General features: G+C 33.3%; 1 protein-coding gene across 1 annotated transcript in view; it reads left to right on the forward strand.

Annotated features, from left to right (window-relative positions):
- Positions 1-14,100: 14,100 nt before the first annotated feature.
- The window catches only part of LOC145259696 (uncharacterized), a 159,212-nt gene continuing 150,428 nt past the window's right edge, over positions 14,101-22,884 (forward strand). The window contains exons 1-3 of the mRNA XM_080117371.1: positions 14,101-14,470; positions 18,320-18,365; positions 20,834-21,008. Of these exons, the coding sequence (XP_079973497.1) occupies positions 14,351-14,470; positions 18,320-18,365; positions 20,834-21,008 (341 nt within the window). The 5' untranslated portion in view covers positions 14,101-14,350. The remainder of the gene's footprint in view (positions 14,471-18,319; positions 18,366-20,833; positions 21,009-22,884) is intronic.

Below are 22,884 nucleotides of genomic sequence, written 5' to 3' on the forward strand. Positions count from 1 at the left end.
ATGTTTAGGTTTAGGCACAGATAAAGAGTGGGGAAAATTATTGATAATGTTTTCAGCTAGTCTAGTGTTTCTTGTGAAAGTTTGGCGAGGGGGGACCATAGATTGAAGCTCAGTCGAACACTTTCCATGAAAATAACGATAAAGCAGAGACAAACTCGCAACATCTCTTCTGTGAGATAGAGGTTGCAGCGAAGAGAAAAGGACATCTCTCACCAGGCCACAAAGTCTATTTTGAACCCTATTAAGGCAGGACAAGTCTTTTCTAGCAGCTATATTCTACCATATGTGGCAACAGTATTCCATCCTTGGATGTATCTGGCTCTTATATAGATAGAGAATTGCATCAGCAGTGAGATATCTACTGGATCGATAGAAGGATCCGACCATTTTTCCAGCGAAAATTAAGCTCAATTTTTACGATTCCGATAGTCTCAAAAGTTCTGATTTTCCGATTCCTGATTTCGATTAATCATTCTAACACTAATTTATTTTAATTTTCAATCAAATATTTTTTGGATTAAATGGTCGATTAATTTTCAATCAAATATTTTTTGGATTAAATGGTCGATTAACACATTTGATAGTCCTGCTTGTGTCGATCTGTTATACAGATAACATCTTCATCTTCAGTTTATTTCAGCAGTATATTTCGATGGCGAAGCTATCAAAGTTATATTCAGAAGTTTTGTTACTTTGGAGCACAGGGAGGTGCAGGTGCCAGAGCGATTGCAAAACTCAGAAGTTAATGGAAAAATTTCAAAGATCTTCGGCTATTATTAAACAACAAAGTGCTCCTATTGTTGACCAAGGGAACAGTTTGTCGGAAATGTGTATGCAATGTGATGATGTATTCAAGTAAAACCTGGCCAGCAAGAGTTGAGGATATGCGTTGCATGCAGTATGTGGGAAATGTGAATCTTTAGGACAGACTGAGTTCTGATGACCTCAGAGAAAGATCAACTCTACAAAACAGGAGATTGTTGAAACAATGCATGAGAGTTCTTGGGTTAGTAGATGTAGAACAGTTGAGGTAGCAAGGTTAGTTGGTAAAGATAGGCGAAGAGAAACGTGGGAGGAAGCAATAAGGATTAATTTGACTCTTGGTTATCATCTTGAGTGTCATTTTGTTTCAATTGATATAATCAATGTGTATCTTGTCAAACTTGGGAATCTTTCTGTCACACTTCCGAATCTGCACAGAATTTCGAATGGAACTCTTTATTTAATCCACGGGGGTAGCCTGCTCTTCTGTCAGCCACGATTGGGTGGAAGTCCTAAGTAATTTGCAATTGTATTTTGAGTATCACCTTGTAGAGTTGAATGTAATAGTCAAAGAAGCAAGCGGCCACGTGTGTGTGTGCCTTGTGTGACTGTACGATTTACCTTCAGGTAGGATCTGAGAGAGAGAGAAAGAGCGATTAAAGATGGCGGCTTTGGCTTTATAAGGCGTGGTCTCGTGGAATCGCACGAGATCACACCACCAACCGCACACATGCAACTGAAATGCAGTCAGTTTTTTAATAAAACGCCTGTTGGCAGAGGTGAGGGTGACATAGAAAATTGTGAGGAGGAGGAGGAGGAAGTCGAGTGATGAATTCTGCGAATCTATGAACTTTGTAGGTTTTTTTTTTCCCATAAATACCAGCCCACTTAACTGCACATCCATACTGAAGATTGAACCTTCAACCTCCAAAAGAGTGTAATTTTACAACTGAATTTTACCAAGTACTTTATCCATGGATCCTCATGAATTACTTAGGACTACTACTCAGCCATGCTACCCCCGTGGATTAAATAAAGGGTTCCGTTTGAAATTCCGTGCAGATTCTTGAGTTTGACAAAATAGATCTGAAGAAGATCGGAGGTTACATCGACTGAAACATTGTGGAAATAAAACTCAAGATGAGAACAGTAATCTGAAGAATCCAAACAATACGGAAGTCCTAGTAATAATCATGATGCATGATGGTCGCCATGGGGGAGGGTTAGGGTTAGGGTTATTTTAATTATGTTTGTTTTATGTTTTCATTTTTTTCAACACTGCATTTTCCTTATTGTTATGATCCCCCTTCCCCGCTTCAAATAAGGCAAACTGTTACTAAGCCATAAATTAATTAGAGTGCCAGATTTATGAAGAACATCCAAAGTGGGGAGTTGTGCAGCGAGATGTTCTTTTTTATTTGTCTCATTTGTTTAGCTCAATATTCATGGAAAAAGATCTGAAGAACTTTTGACGAATGCTCAAGAACTCTGGTTGAAACATTGTCACAATTAATAAATAAATATTTAAAAATATATGTATATTAAGTCGGTGCAAAATACGGCACAATCACATTGACACACCGGTTCTCGCCAGATGACCGAAGTTAAGCAACGTTGAACCTCGCCAGTACCAGATGGATGACCATTTGGGAAGGCTAGGCGCTGTATGTACCTTCTGAGAAGGTTGGACGTGGGGCCAGCACCCTCACCCTGTAAAAAGAACTCTTTTTTTTTTTTTTTTTTTTACACAGTGATCACCACTTATCAAGGCCCGGAACCACTCAGGGATAAGGGTTATTGCAAGTACAGTACGTTAGTGTGGAGATTTGATGAAGTGTTTACTTAAGGGGGCGGTTCATTAGGAATTTGTTAACGTTGGACTTGAAGACATCCAAGTTGTAGTCAGGTGGGAAGCAGGCAGATGGAACAGAGTTCCACAGGCGTGCAGTTCTAAGAAAGAAGCTTTGTTCATGGAATCTACGTTTTGATTTAGGCACAGATAAAGAGAGGGGGAAAAGCATCTACAAAAAGTTGTAGATGGCCTATGCCCCCCCCCCCCCCAGGGGGTCAAAGGCTATGGATGGGGATGGGATGGAAGTCGGTGTAAAAGTTTTTGCCAATTTAAAATTTCTGTGCGACCATATGCTCAGCAATAAGTGCCAACCCCAACGCTGTGGGATGTGGTCTTCTCTTTCATTTTCTATTCTGGCCGTGTCGTTGACTCTCCCATAAGCAGTTGCTGAGAGAGTGCGTACAGGTTCACAAGTATAAAAATAAAGAACAACTTAAAAGAAAGCAGAGAGAACATATTCAGTGGATGTCGGTTGGGATCTGGCTATGTGTGTGACACCATCACGAAAAAAACCCTCTGAACACTAAGGTTCACATCTACATAGTCTGTCAAAGCCTTTTTGTTGTCAGTTGCTGTCAGCTCATTTCGATCTGCTCCAAACACGACCTGCCTTCTGCTGTGTCAATCTCAACTGTTGCAAACCCAAGACTGTTCTTAACTGTTGTAAACAGCTGCAAAACTCATTGTCTCTCCCGAAACCTACCGTGGAAGCCTCCATTCAATCTCGAAAGGATGTAATTGTGAGGCAAGGGTTGCGCAATCCGCAACCACACCTCTCCTGAATCGGCATTGTTTGAGTTCAGTGGCAAAGAGAAGTTCAGGATGACTGGAAACAATGCTGAGATAAGCAGAGAGCACATGCAGCACCTGGAAGTCCCAAATGGTCACCCATTCTAATCCTGACTAGGTTCAACATTGCTTAACTTTGGTGATTTAACAAGAACCGGTGTGTCAACGTGATTATGCAGTATAAAACTTATAAACTAACTTTAAATATATCGACTTCTATTATCTGGTTTTGTGTTCCCTGTTATTGTCACACCTTGATTAACAATATTATTTCAAATGCCTTTTGTGTGTTTGGTGCACAACTTCCTATACATATATTATTTTTTAATTGTAATTCATTATTGAAATGAGTATTATTTATTCATTTATTTTATTACGGACTATTATCCTCATCTTTCTTAGTTGTTGCTTCACAACGTTTCGGCCAACTATTCCACCTGACGAAGGCCAGAGGTATAGTTGGCCGAAACATCGTGAAACAACAGCTAAGAAAGATGAGGATAATAGTCCACATTAAATAAATTAATAACGTTATTATTTTGAAAGCCATTCTTAACATGGGGAGGGGAGGGTGTTGTGTAACTATTCTGTGCTTTCACCTAACAATTTGATAAAAAAAAAAAATCGTGAAGCTTGAAAAAACTAAAAATAAATAAATAAATTAGCCTCCTATATCTTTGTTCTGCTGATAAACTTAAACTTTTTTGTTTTCTCTTATTTTTGTTTACTAACAGTTGGGAGTGAGGAACCGTTGGTAATACCACAATTTCATTTTGAAAATGAAAAACTGTTTTTTGAAAATCTTTATTTATAGCAACACCGATCTCTGCTCTCTATAACTAGATTCCATCTGTCAACGAGCGTATAAATTCATCGCCTGTAAAATTATTTAGGTTTTAATGTGGAATATGAATCTAACTCGATCGATTCGATCTCCTCTTGGGATGTTAACATAAGACCATCTAAATGGTTTTGTAATTCTCAAAATACAGGATGCCACCCCCCCAAAAAAACGGGCCCCACCTCTAATTAGATCCCGTTTCTTAGTATTTTGTCAGAATGAAATGAAAATTTGGTCATAACTAGTTTATTATATTCAAAACATCACATCAAAACACTAGGGTCTTTGGCCTTTTTTCTCCATTGACTGTAAAATGCTCAGAAAAACAATTGAATGTCCTCTGTTTTCTTTTTTTTTTTTGTGGGGGGGGGGTCACCCTGTATTTTAATTGATGCAGATTTCGTATTTATTATTACAGAGCCAATCCTCTATTGAATATTATATTGTACCTAGTATATAGTAGTGATTTTTAAAATATGATATAAACAAAAGTGCTTAATAAAAGTCATTTACGTCAATGTAGATATGTTAAATGTCAAAAGTACATTTTTTGGTAGACTTACAACCCCCCCCCCCGATGTGAATTGTCTTTCACTTTTCTATCTTTCTATTTCTAATTTAAGTTTTTTTTTTTTTTTTCTCCATTTTCTTTTATTTATTTATTAGCAGGATGCGCTCGGCCTTAAATATACAACGGGCCCCAACTCTAATTAGGCCCCGTATCTTAGTATTTTGTCAGAATGAAATGAAAATTTGGTCATAACTACTTTATTATATTCAAAACATCACATCAAAACACTGAGGTCTTTGGCCTTTTTTTCTCCGTTCTACAGCATATGTTCTAGATGGCCTCCATTTAGCTGTATGTGATAATTTGAGGGAGCTAGGTCAGGAGAATATGCAGGATGGGTCGAGATTTCTCAACCAAATTCTCCTAGATCTTTGGTCAGTAGTGTGAGGACAAGCATTATCATGATGGAAGATGATTCCGTTTCTGTGGACTAAATAATTTCGTTTTCAAGTTATCATGGGTGATAATATTGCATGAAAAATATAATAATATGAAAGAAAAAGTTATAAATTAATCATGGTGATATTTTTAAGTAATAACAATCTATATATCTATAAAAGTGAAAATTTCTGTATGTGTGTGTGTCTGTGTACATTTCCATAGCAAATAACTCTGTCCAATTTTATGTCTAGAGACTCGAGATTTGACATAAGGTGTATTGAGACTTGGGAAAATCTTTTTAATCGGATTTCGGCCAGAAATTTTGCTGTCAAGGGGTCAAAGTTCAACGATTTGACCTTTGAAAACTCTACCAAAGTCCTCTGCCACTTTTGGGTCTAAACACTTGAAATTTTAGATGTAGGTTACTTGGACATGGATCAAACTTTTTAATTTGATTTGAACCCAAAAATATAAATAATATAAAAATTGGGGTCAAAGTTTTAAAAAAATTGACCTCTGCGATCTCTACCAAATTACTCAGCCAATTTCTGGTCCAAAGATTTTAAATTTGACATAAAGGGTGTTCAGAGATAGGGTAAGCTTTTTAATCGGTTTGGGTCGAAAATTTGAACTGCCAAGGGGTCAAAGTTCAAAAGATTTGATCTTTGCGGTGTCTAGCAAATTACTCAGCCAATTCTGGGTCTAAACATTTTAAATTTATACATAACAGGTATTCAGAAATGCTGCAAGCATTTTAATCAGTTTTGGGGCGAAAATTTGGCTGGTAAAAAGGTCAAAGTTGAAAGAGTTGACCTTTGCAGATTCTACCAAATTCCTCCACCAATTTTGGGTCTAAACACTTGAAATTTTAGATGTAGGTAACTTGGACATGGGTAAAACTTTGTATTTTGATTTGAGACCAAAATAATAAATGTTAAGGGGTCAAAATTGGAGTCAAAATTTAAAAAAAAATTGAACCTCTGCGGTCTCTACAAAATTACTCAGACAAATTTAGGTCTAAACATTTGAAATCTTACATAAAGGGTATTCACACGTAGGGCAAGTTATGAACAGTACATAGGGCCCGAGCAAAGCTGGGCAGAACTAATAGTATTCAAAAATTAAATTACAATGGTTTAGAATACTTAATCTTGTAAATTTTTTGCACTGATTAATCTAAATAAGAATATCTAATCTTTAAAAAAATATTTGTTTACTTATTTGTTTGTTTAGTTATTTGTTTATTTAGTTATTTGGTTATTTAGTTATTTGGTTATTTAGTTATTTGTTTATTTAGTTATTTGTTTATTTAGTTATTTGCTTATTTAGTTATTTGTTTATTTAGTTATTTGTTTATTTAGTTATTTGCTTATTTAGTTATTTGTTTATTTAGTTATTTGATTATTTAGTTATTTGTTTATTTAGTTATTTGTTTATTTAGTTATTTGATTATTTAGTTATTTGTTTATTTAGTTATTTGCTTATTTAGTTATTTGTTTATTTAGTTATAGGTTTATTTAGTTATTTGCTTATTTAGTTATTTGCTTATTTAGTTATTTGTTTATTTAGTTATTTTTTTATTTAGTTATTTGTTTATTTAGTTATTTTTTTATTTAGTTATTTGCTTATTTAGTTATTTGTTTATTTAGTTATTTGTTTATTTAGTTATTTGTTTAGCGGATAAAGTATTTGGTAAAATTCAGTAAGTTACAATCTTCTGGAGGTTGAAGGTTCAATCCTCAGTACAGGCGACATTCAAAATGCAATTGCAAATTATTTAAACCTTCTACCCAGTTATGGTTACCAGAATGATAGCATGTTACCCCTGGGGATTAAATAAAGGATTCCATTAAAAATGCAGAATTATGTTCGTCAGAAAGATTCCAGAGTTCGACAAGCTACACCTAAAGAAGGTCAGAGGTTGAATCAACTCAACACGATGCAAATAAACTCTTAAGATGAGAATGGTAGTCTGAAGAATCCAAATAATACAAAAAAAAAACCCCCAAAAAACAACAAACAAACTTTTGAATAAAAAAATTTTTTTTTTTTCAATTAAAAAAGCTTTTTTAAAATTATATATTTTTTTCTTTAAATGAGAACATTTGAAAACCTGAAAATGTTATGAAATAATTAAATCATTTTTTTTTATTTACATTTTTTTGTTGTTGTAAAAAACATATATATAGAATTTTATATAGAAAAAAATGTTTTCTAAAATGTGCGACTCTCCATTTCTTTTCTTTCTTTCTTTATTTTTTAAAAATGCTTAATTCAAATTTATTTTGCAAATGTAAAGAAATAAAATGTCTTTCATGTACAGAAACAGCAGTTAAAAAAAAAAAAGTGAAAATATCAATCAATAAGGTTGTGCTCGACATTTTCTTCAATTTTTTGTTTAACTTCTGGAGAAATAAAGATACAATACCTTATTCTTTGTGTTATTAATATTCTATCAGTCTATGCAATAATGAAGTGCCGGTAACTCTGCAATGACTAAATTGCAAAGTGATTCGGACGAATGTTAAAAAGCAAATAGCTCTGATCGAGCAATAATTGAGAGAGTCAGTCCTTTCACCAGAATTCTTGTATGCTGATGTCACAGAAGCCATCTTACAGCTTTTTAGGGAAGCAAGATTCAGCAAGGCATTTATTGTAGAGCTTGTAGAGTACGGGGCAAGCTCAACTGAGCATTTCTTAATTAGTATAGCAGGGATGAGATCAGGGCCACACGCCCTGGAGGTGTCTAGGTTTTCTATCATATCGCAGACATGAGAAAAGGTGATAATCCCACAAGCAGGAAAGTTCCACAGAGAACACAAGTTGGAACAGATACATCGAGGGTATTGCCAAGGCTGTTGCAAAGAAGGTGGGCTCTCTCTACCATGCTAGAAAGTTACTTATGCCTGAGAGTATCCTGCAACTCTACAAGGCCACCATTCACCCATGTACAGAGTATTGTTGCCACATTTGCGCTAGTATATCTGCTACCAGTCTCTCAGACAGGGTTCAAAAGAGAGTCGTCCACCTAATAGATCCCACACTGTCAGCTAGGCTTCAACCTCTGTCCCATCAACAAAATGTTGCATCCTTCTACTTGTTTTATAAGTATTTTAATGGTAAGTGCTCTAACGAACTGCAAGCCCTTGTACCCCCTCGACGTAAATACCCCTGACAAACCCGACAAGCAGCAAAATCCCACCCCTACACAGTAGGGATCCCGAAATGCCAGAAAGCCTTCTACTCTAATAGTTTCTTCCCTAGGACTGCTAGACTTTAGAATTCCCTTCCGGGTTCCTGTTTACCTAACTGTACTGACATGCAGAAGTTCAAGTGTAATGTAAACAGACACTTGCTGCTCAACTCCCTACATATTATCCCTGCAAATTATGTCCCGGATAGTAGCCCCCTACATCAAGGTGGCACTGTACCCTGTTTAGGGCGAAAATGCAATAAAAAGAATAGCTTACCCTATTTCTTTCTTGCTTTGTTTGGATTCACTCTCACTAAGGCAAATTAGTTTTCACAGGAACATGTCAACTGAAAGTATATTCAACCAATGGAAATCGTTTCAAGCCCCAAAAGTAACACATCTACGTTAAAGTAATAAACTGGCACAAACTTACAAAGTTCTAAACAAAATGACGTCTGCCGACCATGCCTCAAACAGTATCCCAGGAATATATGCTCAACACTGCCCCCCACCCTCACACGCACATACACAGATCATGCCTTTGTTCAGAGGAGGCGAGGCAAAGAAGAAACCTTCAATGACTCTCATACAAGAATTCTTTACTTCACTCACACATTCTTACACTCTAACAAGAGTCAGGTGAACAGAAACGAATTGCTATTCACAGTTATACTATGCTGTAACATAACCAAGGAAAACCAACGCACACACATACACAATATGCCACCCTGCCAAATACTCACATACATATATTACTTACATACGCATATATTCACACTATGGCATGCAACAGGAATTTTTCATCAAAAAGCAACGCTTTATCAACACATGAAATACAGATTATTTCATTTAGCAAATTTCCAACTGTTTCTTCACTTAAATAACTGTAATTTATAAACTGATAATCTGATATGACTCAAATGTTGACATGTGCCATTAGAAGGTTAGTACTTTATTAAAAAGTCACATAGAAGAACCCAAGAAATCTCTATAATTTCCCATGCCTTTTGCAGCCGGGATGGTAAGACGAAAAGGGTTCAATGACTAATGTACCAGTCTCCATTACGCACGCACATTCTCACACATTAGCAAAAATCAGGCAAATAGAGAATTACTACCCATTCATAGGCATTAATAAGAACAAGGTAAACCAACGCACATACACAATACTACGCTGCCTAATACTCATGTATATGACTTACATACACATTTTCACACTATGAGCATATTAAGCTACACATTTTTAGGCCTTGTGAGTACAAAATGACCTTTCTCTACTAAATTTGCATAAATAAACATTTTCTAATTGAAAATATTTTGCATTAGCATATTCCTGTGAAAACTTACTTTGCGATTCAGTCACTACAACTCCACACCTCACAAAGTTGCAAAATTGTGGCCTCACCACTGGATGCTATGTTCCAAATTACGCAAACCAGCCTGCTCAGGTCAACAGTAAACCGATGACATGGTGCACTACGGAAAGAGAATAAAAATTTGGGGATACAGAAGCAATTGCACGAGAGGAAGAGCGCCGGATGTGTGTGAAACGGAAGTAACCCTTATTCAGACTTATCTGGCTTCCTCCTAAAGAGGAAGTTCCATGGGAGTATGAAATTCACAAGCGGTCCCCAGTTGCATGTATATCCCCGTTAGGAGAGATGAAGACGTTAGATTTTTGCGACTCTTGCAGGGGGGTGTCGACTCTTAAATACGGCGCCTGGAATTCCCAAATTGGTCACCCATTTTAGTAATGACCAGGCTCAACATTGCTTAACTTCAGTTATGTAGTGGGAATTGATGGGCTAACGTGATTATGGCGGATACTTATCAATCAGTCAAAGGCGGGATGGCATATTGGACAAACTTTTTGAGCTTTTGTTTTTGATTGCTGATTTGAAGATTGCGGAACTGAGAGAATTTAAGTTCGTTATGATTGGTGATACTAACCCCATCAAACAATCTGCCTTTTTTAATCAATTTTTTTTTAATTTAAAGATTTAAAAAAAAAATTTTTAATTTAAAATTCTTGTTCTGCCTTGACAGAGTTCAAAATAGACTAGTGGGGGATGCCCTTTTCTCTTCCCTGCAACCTCTTTTCTCACAGAAGAGACGTTGCAAGCCTGTCTCTGCTTTATCGTTATTTTCATGGTAAGTGCTCGTCTGAGCTCCAATCTCTAGTACCCCCTCGCCAAACAATCACGAGAAACACTCGTCTAGCTGAAAACACTATCATTAATTTCCTCCACTCTTTATCTGTGCCTAAACCTAAACGTAGATTCCATGAACAAAGCTTCTTTCTTAGAACTGTACGCCTGTGGAACTCTCTTCCATTTGCTTGCTTTCCGGTTGCATATATTATGGTCGTCTTCAAGTCCAACATAAACAAGTTCTTGATGAGCCATTCCCCTTAAGTAATCCAATTTACCAAATTTCCACTACTAACGATTACTACATCATTGTCCCATTGACCACTGTACACTTATTAACCCTTATCCTCGAGTGGCCTCTGGGCCTTGATAAGTGGTGACTCCTTTGTAAAAAAAAAAAGAAAGAAAACTATACATTAGGTACAATGTAATATTTAATGTAATAAATACAAAATCTGCATGAATTAAAATATATTTAAGCACATTTTCCAACATGGATGATCCTAATCCCCTTCTAGTTTATTAATAAAAAATATAAATATTCTGGTTGAGATTATATATATATAAAAATGTAATTCTTGGTTCGTTCAAAGTGAATAAAACCATATTTCTATATTACCAATTTAATTGAAATTTCAGAAAATTTATCTGTAAAGTCAAGGAATGTTTGCATGTTATTAAAATAAATTAAGATCGCAAATTATAAAAAATATATTAAATAAAATAAAAATATTTTCCTTAACTGCGAGACTCCGCCATTTCATTTCCAGTAGAAATGAGCCTTTCACGTGCACCACACGTTGACGACTTTCGAATTACAACATTTAACTATCTATTTAATAGATGGGTAAAAAAAAAAAAAATTCCCTATTTTTTAAATTATATATATATATTTTTGTACTTTAACCTTACAATTGAATAAAAAAAAACATATCATAAAACTTGAATTAAACTTGGAAATACGATTTAAAAAATAGCGCGGATCGGTAAAGTGCACTACCATCATTTGTTTATCTTAATTTTTTATTTTTAAAAGCTTTCCTGGAAAAAATATAAAGTTCAATCGTTAAACTACCACTAAGAATTTTTGCATTTCATAAACTTACTTTGATTATTATCCATAGTGCTTGAAAAAAGTGTGTTTATGACAATAAATGAAATCCTCCACTCTTTGAGACAGACTGTGGCATTCTAAATGTAAGCAATGGACAGTTGGAGGTATCTAGCATCTGCTCATATAGTTAGAAGTAATTTTTGCAAATTGGTTGCATTTTTCTTAAATGTTATAAAGTAGACAGTGAAAAGTTCGCATACAGGGGACATAACTCGGAATGCAAAATTTAGATTACATTGTAATGCCTTTTGATATTTGTAGCTTATAGCGATAGCCTTTTTTTTTTTTTTTTACTAAAACCACCATAGCAGTTGTTCTACTTGATGGATTTTCGTAATTTTTGGATATATTGCTATTTCCTACATGACAAGTATTGTTTTTGCTTATATGTTACTATATATATAGAAGATGAAGGAGAACGCAGCCATGGAAAGAACTTTGGGGTTAGCGTTTGCTGTCAAACAGGGTAACATGAAGAAGTGGTTTTGGAAAGTGAGGTGTATTTTGAGGCCAAAAACAACTTGCCTTACAAAAAAAGGCATAAAAATTGTTACAGGAGAATAATTATAAATGAACGTAATGACAACAATAAATAATGATAATAAATTATAAATATATAATAATAAATAATAACAATAATGATAATGAAAAATAAATAATTAATGATAACAGGTAGCAATAAATAATGAATAATGATGATTAATAATAATAATAATTAACAAAAATAATAATAAATAATAGTAATAATAAATAGTAATAATTAATAAGGTATAATCAAAATAATAAATAATAATAAATAAATACTTAATACAGAATAATAATAATAATAATAATAATAATAATAATAATAATAAGAACACTTTTAAATAATTATAATAAACAATAATAATGATAATAATAAATATTAATAATAATAATAATAATAGTAAACAATAATAATAAAAGGTAAATAAATAATAATAATAATAATAATAATATTAATAAATAATGATAATAATAGCAATAAATAAAAATAATGATAAATAATAAATAATTATAATAAACAACAACAATTATAATAATAATAATAATAATAATAATAATAATAATAATTTTCATGGCAAGTGCTCGGCTGAGCTCCAATCTATGGTTCCCTCTCGCCAAACTTTCACTCGTCTAGCAGAAAACACTATCAATAATTTCCTCACTTTTTATCTGTGCCTAAACCTAAATGTAGATTCCATGAACAAAGCTTCTTTCTTAGAACTGCACGCCTTTCCTGCTTTCCAGCTGACTACAATATGGTTGTCTTCAAGTCTAACGTAAACAAGTTTTTGATGAGCCGTTCCATATAAGTTAACAAATTTACCGAATTTCCATTACTAACGATTACTATATTGCCCAATTGTTTACTGTACACTCTTTAACCCTTATCCTCGAGTGGAAATCTGGGGAAACTTGTCACTCAGCTTCCAGCTACAGGCTGTATTCAATGAGATCTTAGATGACCTGTGTGAAAGCACCTTGTGAGCCAATAATAATAAAAATAATCCACATAAACTGCAAACTCTCACCTGGATGTTACAGCAGGAATAAAAGAACGTCTGTTGAGATAATGTGAAGTTACCTACGCTGATTATCAAGAGAGATGGAGAACACTGGAGATCTGGGGAGATTTGTTGTCACTTAGGCTCTATGAAACACCACCGGGGGTTTTTGTCAGTGAGTAATCTCTGATGATGACCTGTGTGAGAACTCCTAATGAGTATGTGGTGATTCTGACAAAGCAAATTGCTATTGTTGCTTACGCTCTTTCCTTCCCCACTTTGTTGGAATTCATTTCCCCCCTCATTTCAAAAAGTTAACCTTTAATATGAAGATGATAAAGCAAAGGATTTTCAGCTAATCGAAATCTTTCCAAGCTCCAGAAAGTAACACCTACACGTGAAAGTAATAAGTCAGTGTGAAGTTGGAAACTTCTTTACAAATGAAAAAACAAGAGACAAACAGCTCGAACTTCACAGGCCACACCTGAACAAGAACCCCACCCCCACCTCCATTCCAGGCTTACTCAACACCTCACCCCAGCCTTTGGGCCCCTGGTGACAAAGCAAAAGCACTCAATGACTCACATCCAACTTTATCGACTGGCACACATATACATATGTAATACTAGAACAAAGGTAACGCGCACACACATGCGTCCCTCAGGGTTCTATCCAGGGGCGAACTCTTTTCCTGATCTTCATCAATGATCTCCTTTGCTAAAACGATAACTTTTTACAGTTGGTGTGGTTTTTGGCTCTGTTCAAAGACGCTGCTCAAAAATGGCTTCTACTAAAGCTAGGGACCATACCACAAGTACAAATAATAAAAAAGCATTGATTTTGTCCAATGGAATGACAGCTGTTGCCCGTCTCCACGATTCAAGAAACCGGAGAACGGCGCTATGTACTTAGGTGGTGGTTGCTTTATCTCTGCTTGTGGCTGTCGATAAACATGGCGTAGATTGCGGGATATTCGGGCAACAGCTTGAAAAAAAAAAAAAAAAAAAAAAAGGAGGAGTCAAAAGCCGATAGAAGATCTACCCTACCACAGTACATAGTTACTATTGACACTCCACGTGTCTGGTGTCGAGAGGAAAGTTATTTCCCCCAATTTCATTCTCCTGAATTCACCCTTTTATTTTTACAGCAATTCCCGGGTCACTTATCCACAATGGCTTCTTTTTCTGGACATAGCTTCTTCTTCGTCCTCTCAGCATGGGTATTCCTCATCGGTTTTGTGGCCTTTTCTTCGGCGGACGTTATAGATGTATCGATGCAGAATTTTAACAAGGTAAGATTAAGATTTTTTTTTTATTACTTGGAGGTCATTGCTTATCAAGACCCGAAGGCCACTTAAGGATAAGGGTTAATAAATTCTACATAGATGATGAAACAACATGATCAGTTATGGCGGAATTTGGGTAGGGCATGATTATTTAAGAGGAACGTCTCACAAGGAACTTGTACATATTAGACTTGAAAATGATCATGTTATAGTTAGCCTGAAAGCAACCCTAGGGTATTGTGTTCCACATACGGACAGTTCCAGGAAAGAAACTTTGCTCATGGAATTTTCTTTTAGTTTTAGATGCAGAGAGAGAGAGAGAGAGAGAGAGAGAGAGAGAGAGAGAGAGAGAGAGAGAGAGAGAGAGAGAGAGAAGGAAGTTGTAGCTAGACAAGTATTTGTTGTGAATGTTTTACAGTGAGTGACCATAGATTGGAAAATTCACTGATGGAAATAAAATATCGTATTCCAAAAATCATGTAAATTGATCAAGTAATTTTAGTTTTATATAAAAAAAAAAAAATTAAGTGAATTCAAGTTTTTCCAATGTTCCCCTAAAAGAATTTTAACAAGGTGGGGTGATAATTTAATTTCTGAAATACCGATTTAGGTTGTTTTTCAGATAAGCCAACAAAGCAAAAAAGTGGTAAAAAAAATAAATACACAACAAATGAATGTTACCAAAGACAAGATAAGTTACTCTTCTACCTATCTGGATAAGTATTTTGTGTTTTTATTTATTTTAAAAGTGTTTTTTTTTAAAGTAGTGTAAAATTTGTCAAATTAGAACGAGAAACAAAATGGTGGTCAAATTTGAGCCATAGATAATCGCTCAAAAATCGAAAATTAAACAAAATACTTATAGAAAATATAATGTTCTATCAGTATTTTGTTTAATTTTCTATTTTTGAGCGATTATCGAGGCTCGACTAGATCTCTACCATTTTGATTTTCATTCTGGAAAGATTTTATACTACATCTATTCTTGATTAGAAAATGCTTATCCAGGTAGGTAGAAGAGTAACTTATCTTGTCTTTGGTAACAGTTATTTGTTGTTTATTTATTTTTTCACCCCATTTTTTTTTTTTTTTTTGCTTTGTTAGCTATTCTAGAATAATTTTTTCATACCAGCGGCAGTAAATCTTGGCATAAATCTAATAATCTAGAAACTGCCTTGTCGGACAAATGTATGGTTCATTTTGGTCCAAAGCGGTCATCCTCTCAGGCATTACCCCCTCCTTTAGTTGATCTAAAATATGACATGAATTTCTTAACATATTTTCAGCACTACGTTTTAAAACCTAATAAAATATCTCTTATAGTTAAAACCAGGTTAGGGTTAGGCTTAGGGGTTAGGTTTGAAGAGTTGAAAATTTATAGGTTTCTGTTAGACTATGACAAATATAGTTGCATGAAAATAATTTTTGTTGTGAAAACTCTCATAATATTTCAACGCCAACCACAGACTTAATCTGAAAGAATTTAATATATAGCTTTAAATTCTGAAGAACACACACACACACACACACACACACACACACACACACACACACACACACACACACACACACCCGACGTTGCCTGGGATAGAATTAGGATCAACAAATGTTCAACACTTCCAATACTTTTATTGTCAGTGAAATTACCAATTTTTTTTTCAATCAAATCGAGTTGAGGATCCACCATGATGCGCTGGGAGGAAGATTCATATGCATACATTGTAGCCTACATTGCACTGTAGAGAACCTACTGTTGATTTTATAAAGTTATTTTCATATATATTGGCTCGAATCAAAGTTTAAAATGCAAAAGCTAAGCATCATGCTTCAGTTATGCTCTAAAAAGAAATAGCCATTTCGAATGCGCTCCTGTTATATCAAAGAACCTACTGTTGGTTTTATACACCAGGCCCTTCTGCTTGTGCGGTGATAAGACTTTTAAAATGCACTTGTGATGTTAGGCTGTATCAAAATGTTAATTTGGGTCAAAATCGAACTGTTCTTTCTTTAATTGGATTTTTTCGATTATTGATTTTTTTTATACTTATCATGGACATTCCGACACAAAACCTATCTAAGAACACTGCCAGACACAAAGTAAATTTGTGTGAAATTAAAAAAAAAAAATCGGCCAAGCCATTTCGGATTATATATATATATATATATATATATATATATAGTCTTTGAAGTTTTTAACATTTGAAACTATACAAAAAATTACTTTTTATCATTCGTCAAAAAAAAACCCATCTAGTCAGTAAGTCATTTAATCACCTGCAATCACTGCATCAACTCTCTCGAATTTACTATAATACCAATTTTTTTTTTTTTTTTTTTTTTTTTTTTTTTCAAGGGATCATCGGTTGTTTACCATGAAACACTGTTTCGGGGATTTAAAAACAAAACAGTATATTACATCATATATATATATATATATATATATATATATATATATATATATATATATATATATATATGAGAAAGAGAGAATTTTTGCAGAAACTGATAATTATCAAACGAAACAAAAACGTAATTAAGATGTTTGGCACAAAAATATGATCCGCAATAAGTATTTTTATTTATTTATCTTTCAACGATTTTTTTTTTATCTTAAGGTATGGATCAGATTTTCTAAATGTAGTTGATTAAATTTCGTTAAAAAAATCTTTGGCGCTCGAACATTTGTTAAGAAGCCTCCATTGTGCTATGAAGTCGACTGTAATATGGAACGCCATGTTTCAAAGTGGAAAAGTGTTTTACATGTCTATGAAGTTTTTTTTTTTTTAAACTTAAAAATAAAAAAATTTAAAATATTTCAAAGTTAAAGTATAATTTTTCAAAAGTTAAGTTCTTTTTCAAAAGTAAAATATATTTTTTCAAAAAGTTAAGTTCTTTTCATAATTAATTTTTTAAAAAGTATTTGTTTTAAAGTATTTTAAAGTATATTACTGTTGAAGTAATTTTAAAAAGTTAAAGTATTTTTTAAAATTAAAATATTTTTTAAATTAAAGTATTTTTCAAAATTTACAGTAATGTTTTCAAAATTTACAGTAATGTTTTAAAAAGTTACAGTATTTTTTAAAAAGCTACAGTAATTTTTGTAAAAGTCACCATATTTTTCTTTTAAAATTACAGTTTTTCTAATGTTACAGCATTTTTTTAAGTTAAAGTATATTTTTCAAACTTGAAATATTTTTAAAAGTATTTTTTAATTACAGTATTTTCAATGAAAGTATATTTTAACTAAAGTAATTTTTTAATTAAAATGTTTTTTAACTAAAGTATTTTTTTAAATTGGAGTATATTTAAATTAAAGTATATTTAAATTAAAGTATTTTTAAATTAAAGTATTTTCAAATTCAAGTATTTTCAAATTCAAATATTTTTAAATTAAAGTATTTTCAAATTTAAGTATTTTCAAATTAAAGTATTTTTAAATTAATGTATTTTCAAATTAGAGTATTTTTAAATTAAAGTATTTTCAAATTAAAGTATTTTAAAATTAAAGTATTTTCAAATTAAAGTATTGTTTAAATTAAAGTATTTTCAAATTAAAGTATTTTCAAATTAAAGTATTTTTAAATTAAAGTATTTTCAAATTAAAGTATTTTCAAATTAAAGTATTTTCAAATTAAAGTATTTTCAAATTCAAGTATTTTCAAATTCAAGTATTTTCAAATTAAAGTATTTTCAAATTAAAGTATTTTCAAATTAAAGTATTTTCAAATTCAAGTATTTTCAAATTCAAGTATTTTCAAATTCAAGTATTTTCAAATTAAAGTATTTTCAAATTAAAGTATTTTTAAATTAAAGTATTTTTTTTTTCAAAATTAAAATATTTTTCTTTTTTTGCAGACGGTTACAAAAATGTACTTCTCAATTTTATTTCTCGCAAATAAAGGTGAGTTTCATTTGTTTTGTGTATTTTACTGAAATAACCGTCCTCATTGTTGGTGGAAACTTTAAGGCAGAGGGAAACATGACTCTAGACTATGAAATCGGCCTATGCCGAGTTTCAATCCTCATAGATATATTATGACCATTTTTCACTAACGAGTCGCCGCTTATTAAGACTAAAAGCCACTCGAGGATAAGGGTCAATGAGAAGGATAGATGATAAGTTGATATTATGGGAGGATTGAAAATTGTGAACAAAATGAACAACATTTACAGTAATGTTTTAAAAAGTTACAGTAATGTTTTAAAAAGTTACAGTAATGTTTTAAAAAGCTACAGTAATTTTTGTAAAAGTCACCATATTTTTTTTTAAAGTTAGTTTTTTTCTAATGTTACAGCATTTTTTTTTAATGTTACGGCATTTAAAAAAAAAAAAGAAAGGAAAACTGAAAAGTAAAGCAAAAAAAAAAACTAAAAAAAAAACAACAGTCTTCTTTGAAAAAAGTGTTTTGCACCGATGTGACACCACGTGTCTCTTAGTCGACAATTAGTTGACCCCAACGGTCTGTGCTGTGGACTTCTCTTTTTATCTTCTCTCGTTCGGGTTCTGGCCGTGTCAGTGTTTTGCACGCATTAATAGTTGCACACGAGTATTCTGTTATGTGTGTGTGTGGGGGGGGAGATGGGGTGTCTGCTTATATTGCGTCAAACGTTCATATTACTGCACATCAGCCCTTTTGGGGAGTTAATGAAATAAAAGCAGAAGAACGTACACTAATATGTCTTCACATCACGTGCCATGTTTTCAAGTGGTTTGTGTCACTCACATGCATAACAACGCCTAAGTTTAATTTCTCTGGACAATTGGAACTTTATTTGTTACACGGTCAAATGTTACGCCCCTGTTCTTTGCTCATCTTTAGGAGGAGAATGAGAATCTTTCTATCGATTTATCTGCCATACATCGCTACCTCTCCTCGCTTCCATAAGAAGTCTTTCAGAACAACTGACGACTTTGTCTGGCAGACTCAAACTGTCGACTAACTCAAACTGAATTAACTGACGGACTAAAAAAAGGTACCATGTGCGTTTCTATATATTTTAGGCATAGAGGAGGGATATGGGTCACTACGTCACTGACACGTCATTATTAACTCAACGTTTTTTCTTGTCAAGATTTTTCCAGTTTTAAGCCCGAGTCAACCAGTTTAATTTGGTTTGACCCCTTGATCCGGTCTGCACTTCTAGTCTGTTTAACCTTTGTCTTCATTAAAGCAGTTTACAAAAATAAATAAATAAATAAATAAATAAAACACAACTCCAAATGAAAAATCCAAACTCCGATACTTTCTGTGAATATTTGTTCCACTCTGGGTGTGTGTGTGACACCATTGACCTACTATATGAAATGAAAACATGCGTGGATTTCTATGCACGGTTTCGTAAAACATTTTTTCATTAATGCTGACAATTAGCATAAGGATTCAGTTAAAATTGAATCATAGAAAGTCTTAAAAAATATCTTAGTGACCTCTGAAAATTGAACTTATTTTATACTTTACGGATACACCCTCAAACCCATGGTCTGAATTCTTGCAATGTAGAACTAACCCCCTTTTCCTTATTTGACCCCCCCCCAAAAAAAAACATGAATTTCACATCCAATGAAGATCGTAGGTTTCAACAACCGAAACGTTGTGCCAATAACACCCAAGATGAGAATAATTGTCCAAATAACCAAAACAATAAAAACCAAGAGTCTATTTTGAAAAACGTTTCCCAAATCCAAATCCAACGCAGCCGCAGCTGAGATTGAACTCACTGCACAAGTTTGTAGTGTAATTCAAATCTTGTCTATAGCTGAATACTTGATGCTTCGCCAGGGCTATCAAGGGTATTTTTTATCGTGACGCCATCACTAGATTGGGTGCCTACCATGGCTTAAGAGAGTCCCATCTGCCCTCGAGAGAAGGATTGACTGCGACAGTTTCTCAACCTGGTATTTTACCTTACGGTACATACAGTGCCTCGCCTTCCCAAACAGTCACCCATCTGGTACTGGCAAGGCTCAACATTGCTTAACCTTGGTGGTCTGGTGAGAACTGGTGTGTCAATGTGTTTGTGCTGTATATAATTGTATATTGCACTGAAAGTTCCAGAAAAATTAAAAAATTAAAAAATTAAAACTTAAAAATTTAATTAAAATTAAAATTAAAAAATTAAAAATTAAAAACTTAAAAATTTAATTAGAATTTAAAAAAAAAAACCCAAAAAACTGATTTTAATCACTTAAAATATTTTATAACATTGTCTAGTTTTCTACTATTTTCAAAATTAATCTTACAAAATAATGTTTTCAAAGATATGATCAAACACTTTCTCTCTCTCTAAAAAAAAAAAAAAAAAAAAGATGGCGGACCATCAGAAAATCGTTGTTTCACCTTTAATTATTTGCGCATCTTTGTTTTTCAGACTGTGAAAAATGCAACAGCGCCTACCCCAAATTTATGGCCGCCTCGCAACCTTTTATGAATGATCCACAAATTCTTTTTGGACGCGTCACTGATCCCACACTTTTCCAAGCAATGAACGTGACAAAGTTCCCATCTTTGGTTTATTATGCTCCAGGAAGTGCCACACCTGAAATGTAAGTATTTTTGCCACTGTAGTGGCCTAGAAAAAAACAAAACAAAAACAAAACAACAACATAAATTCAAGCCATTACTACCGCACAAGTAGAAAAGCCAGGCATATAAAATCAACAGTAAGTTCCTTCATATGAATGCTTCTGTTTAGATTACAATTGAAGTATTATGCATTTTTTTTTTGCATTTTAAACATTGATTCAAACTATTATATATAAAAATAATTTGATAAAATCAACAGTAAGCTCTTTACAATGCAATATAGACTGCACTGTATTGTTGACTAAATAGCTGCAGGGAGGATTGCAAAATAGATTTTACTGATTTTAGTGCAAAGAAAATATGGGAGTGTGAAACATTTGTTGATCCTCATTCATTCCTAGGCAATGTTGGGTCTCCTTACTAGTACACACACACACACACACACACACACACACACACACACACACACACACACACACACACATATATGCACGAGCAAACAGTTAATAAAACATGTTAAAAAACACTTTGAAATGAGTTAAAAACATATTTAATCTGAAAAGGAAACACTAGATAAGTGGATAGTCCTTAATCCGCGGAGTTTCGAAGAAATACTTTCCTTCTCATCAGAGGGTAGGAATTAGCAAAATGCGGGATCGGATTTTGCATGCAAAAGTATTTGATGAAACAACAAGTAAGTCAAAGATCTTACTTGACAGCAAAAAAGTGAAGCAGAGGGAATATGGTGAAGAAAAAGGTGATTGCACGTGAATGGATAGTCTGGTGGAAGATAAATAATCCAGTGACGGTAAAATCCAAATATATAACTTTAAGAAAGTTAATTGAATTTCCATTTGCACAAGTAAAATCCAAATATATATATATATATATATATATATATATATATATATATATATATATATATATATATATATTTCCACATACCTCTGGCCTTGATGGAGGGGAGACTAAAACTTGCTATGATTTCAAATGATCTGAAATAACAGCAAGGGGAGACTTGATTCCAAATATTTCTCATATGTTATATCTCCCCTCTTTTGGAAATAGGATTTGATTATGAATATCTCCAGTATAATCCTTATATACTGTGAAATTTACTTTATGTATGAAAACGAAAGAGGGGAGATATAACATATGAGAAATATTTGGAATCAAGTCTCCCATCTGCTGTTATTTCAGATCATTTGAAACCATAGCAGCAAGTTTTAGTCTCCCCTCCATCAAGGCCAGATGCTTTGGGGAAATATCAGATATTTTGTAATTCATATGCAAAACTAGAAAAACAAAAGGTTGTGATTGAAACATTTTATGGCTGTAAAAAATGTGGCAAAAATAGGCTCTGGATGATGGATGATCCTCTTAACGTGCGACTTTAAGGGCAAATGTCACATAGCCCACTACACAATTAAGGTCATGACCTTTCCAACGAGCCTTGATTTGTTAAATTCTGATCAATGTCACTGAGACTTGGAATTTACAAAATTGCCAAAAAAAGATGTTATATCTCTCTCTATATATATATGGATATCTATACTCGGAACTAAATTGAATATTGAAATGTGCATATCTTTGGTTCTATGGCACGAAACTAAATAAAAATTTGCAGTCTTTTTCAAGATTATAATGCTATTATGTGGTCAAAATTTTATGACAATTAGTAAAAAATTACATATATTTTTAAGCCAATATAATATGCCCAAATTTGCCTATATAACAAAAGTACCCGTCGTTGACTGGGTTCAAAAACAGCCTACAGAAAATGAACTTTGATTTATGAAAGTATGATAGGTTATGAAAAGGAAGGGTTGTAAAGAGATAGCTTCGAATTTGGGGATATCAAAACCAAAGCAAAATATGATGAAAGTAAAAATAAAA

This window comes from Euprymna scolopes, chromosome 35, assembly GCF_053919585.1.
Source record: "Euprymna scolopes isolate OS-2025 chromosome 35, ASM5391958v1, whole genome shotgun sequence".
NCBI classification, from domain to species: Eukaryota; Metazoa; Mollusca; class Cephalopoda; order Sepiida; family Sepiolidae; genus Euprymna; species Euprymna scolopes.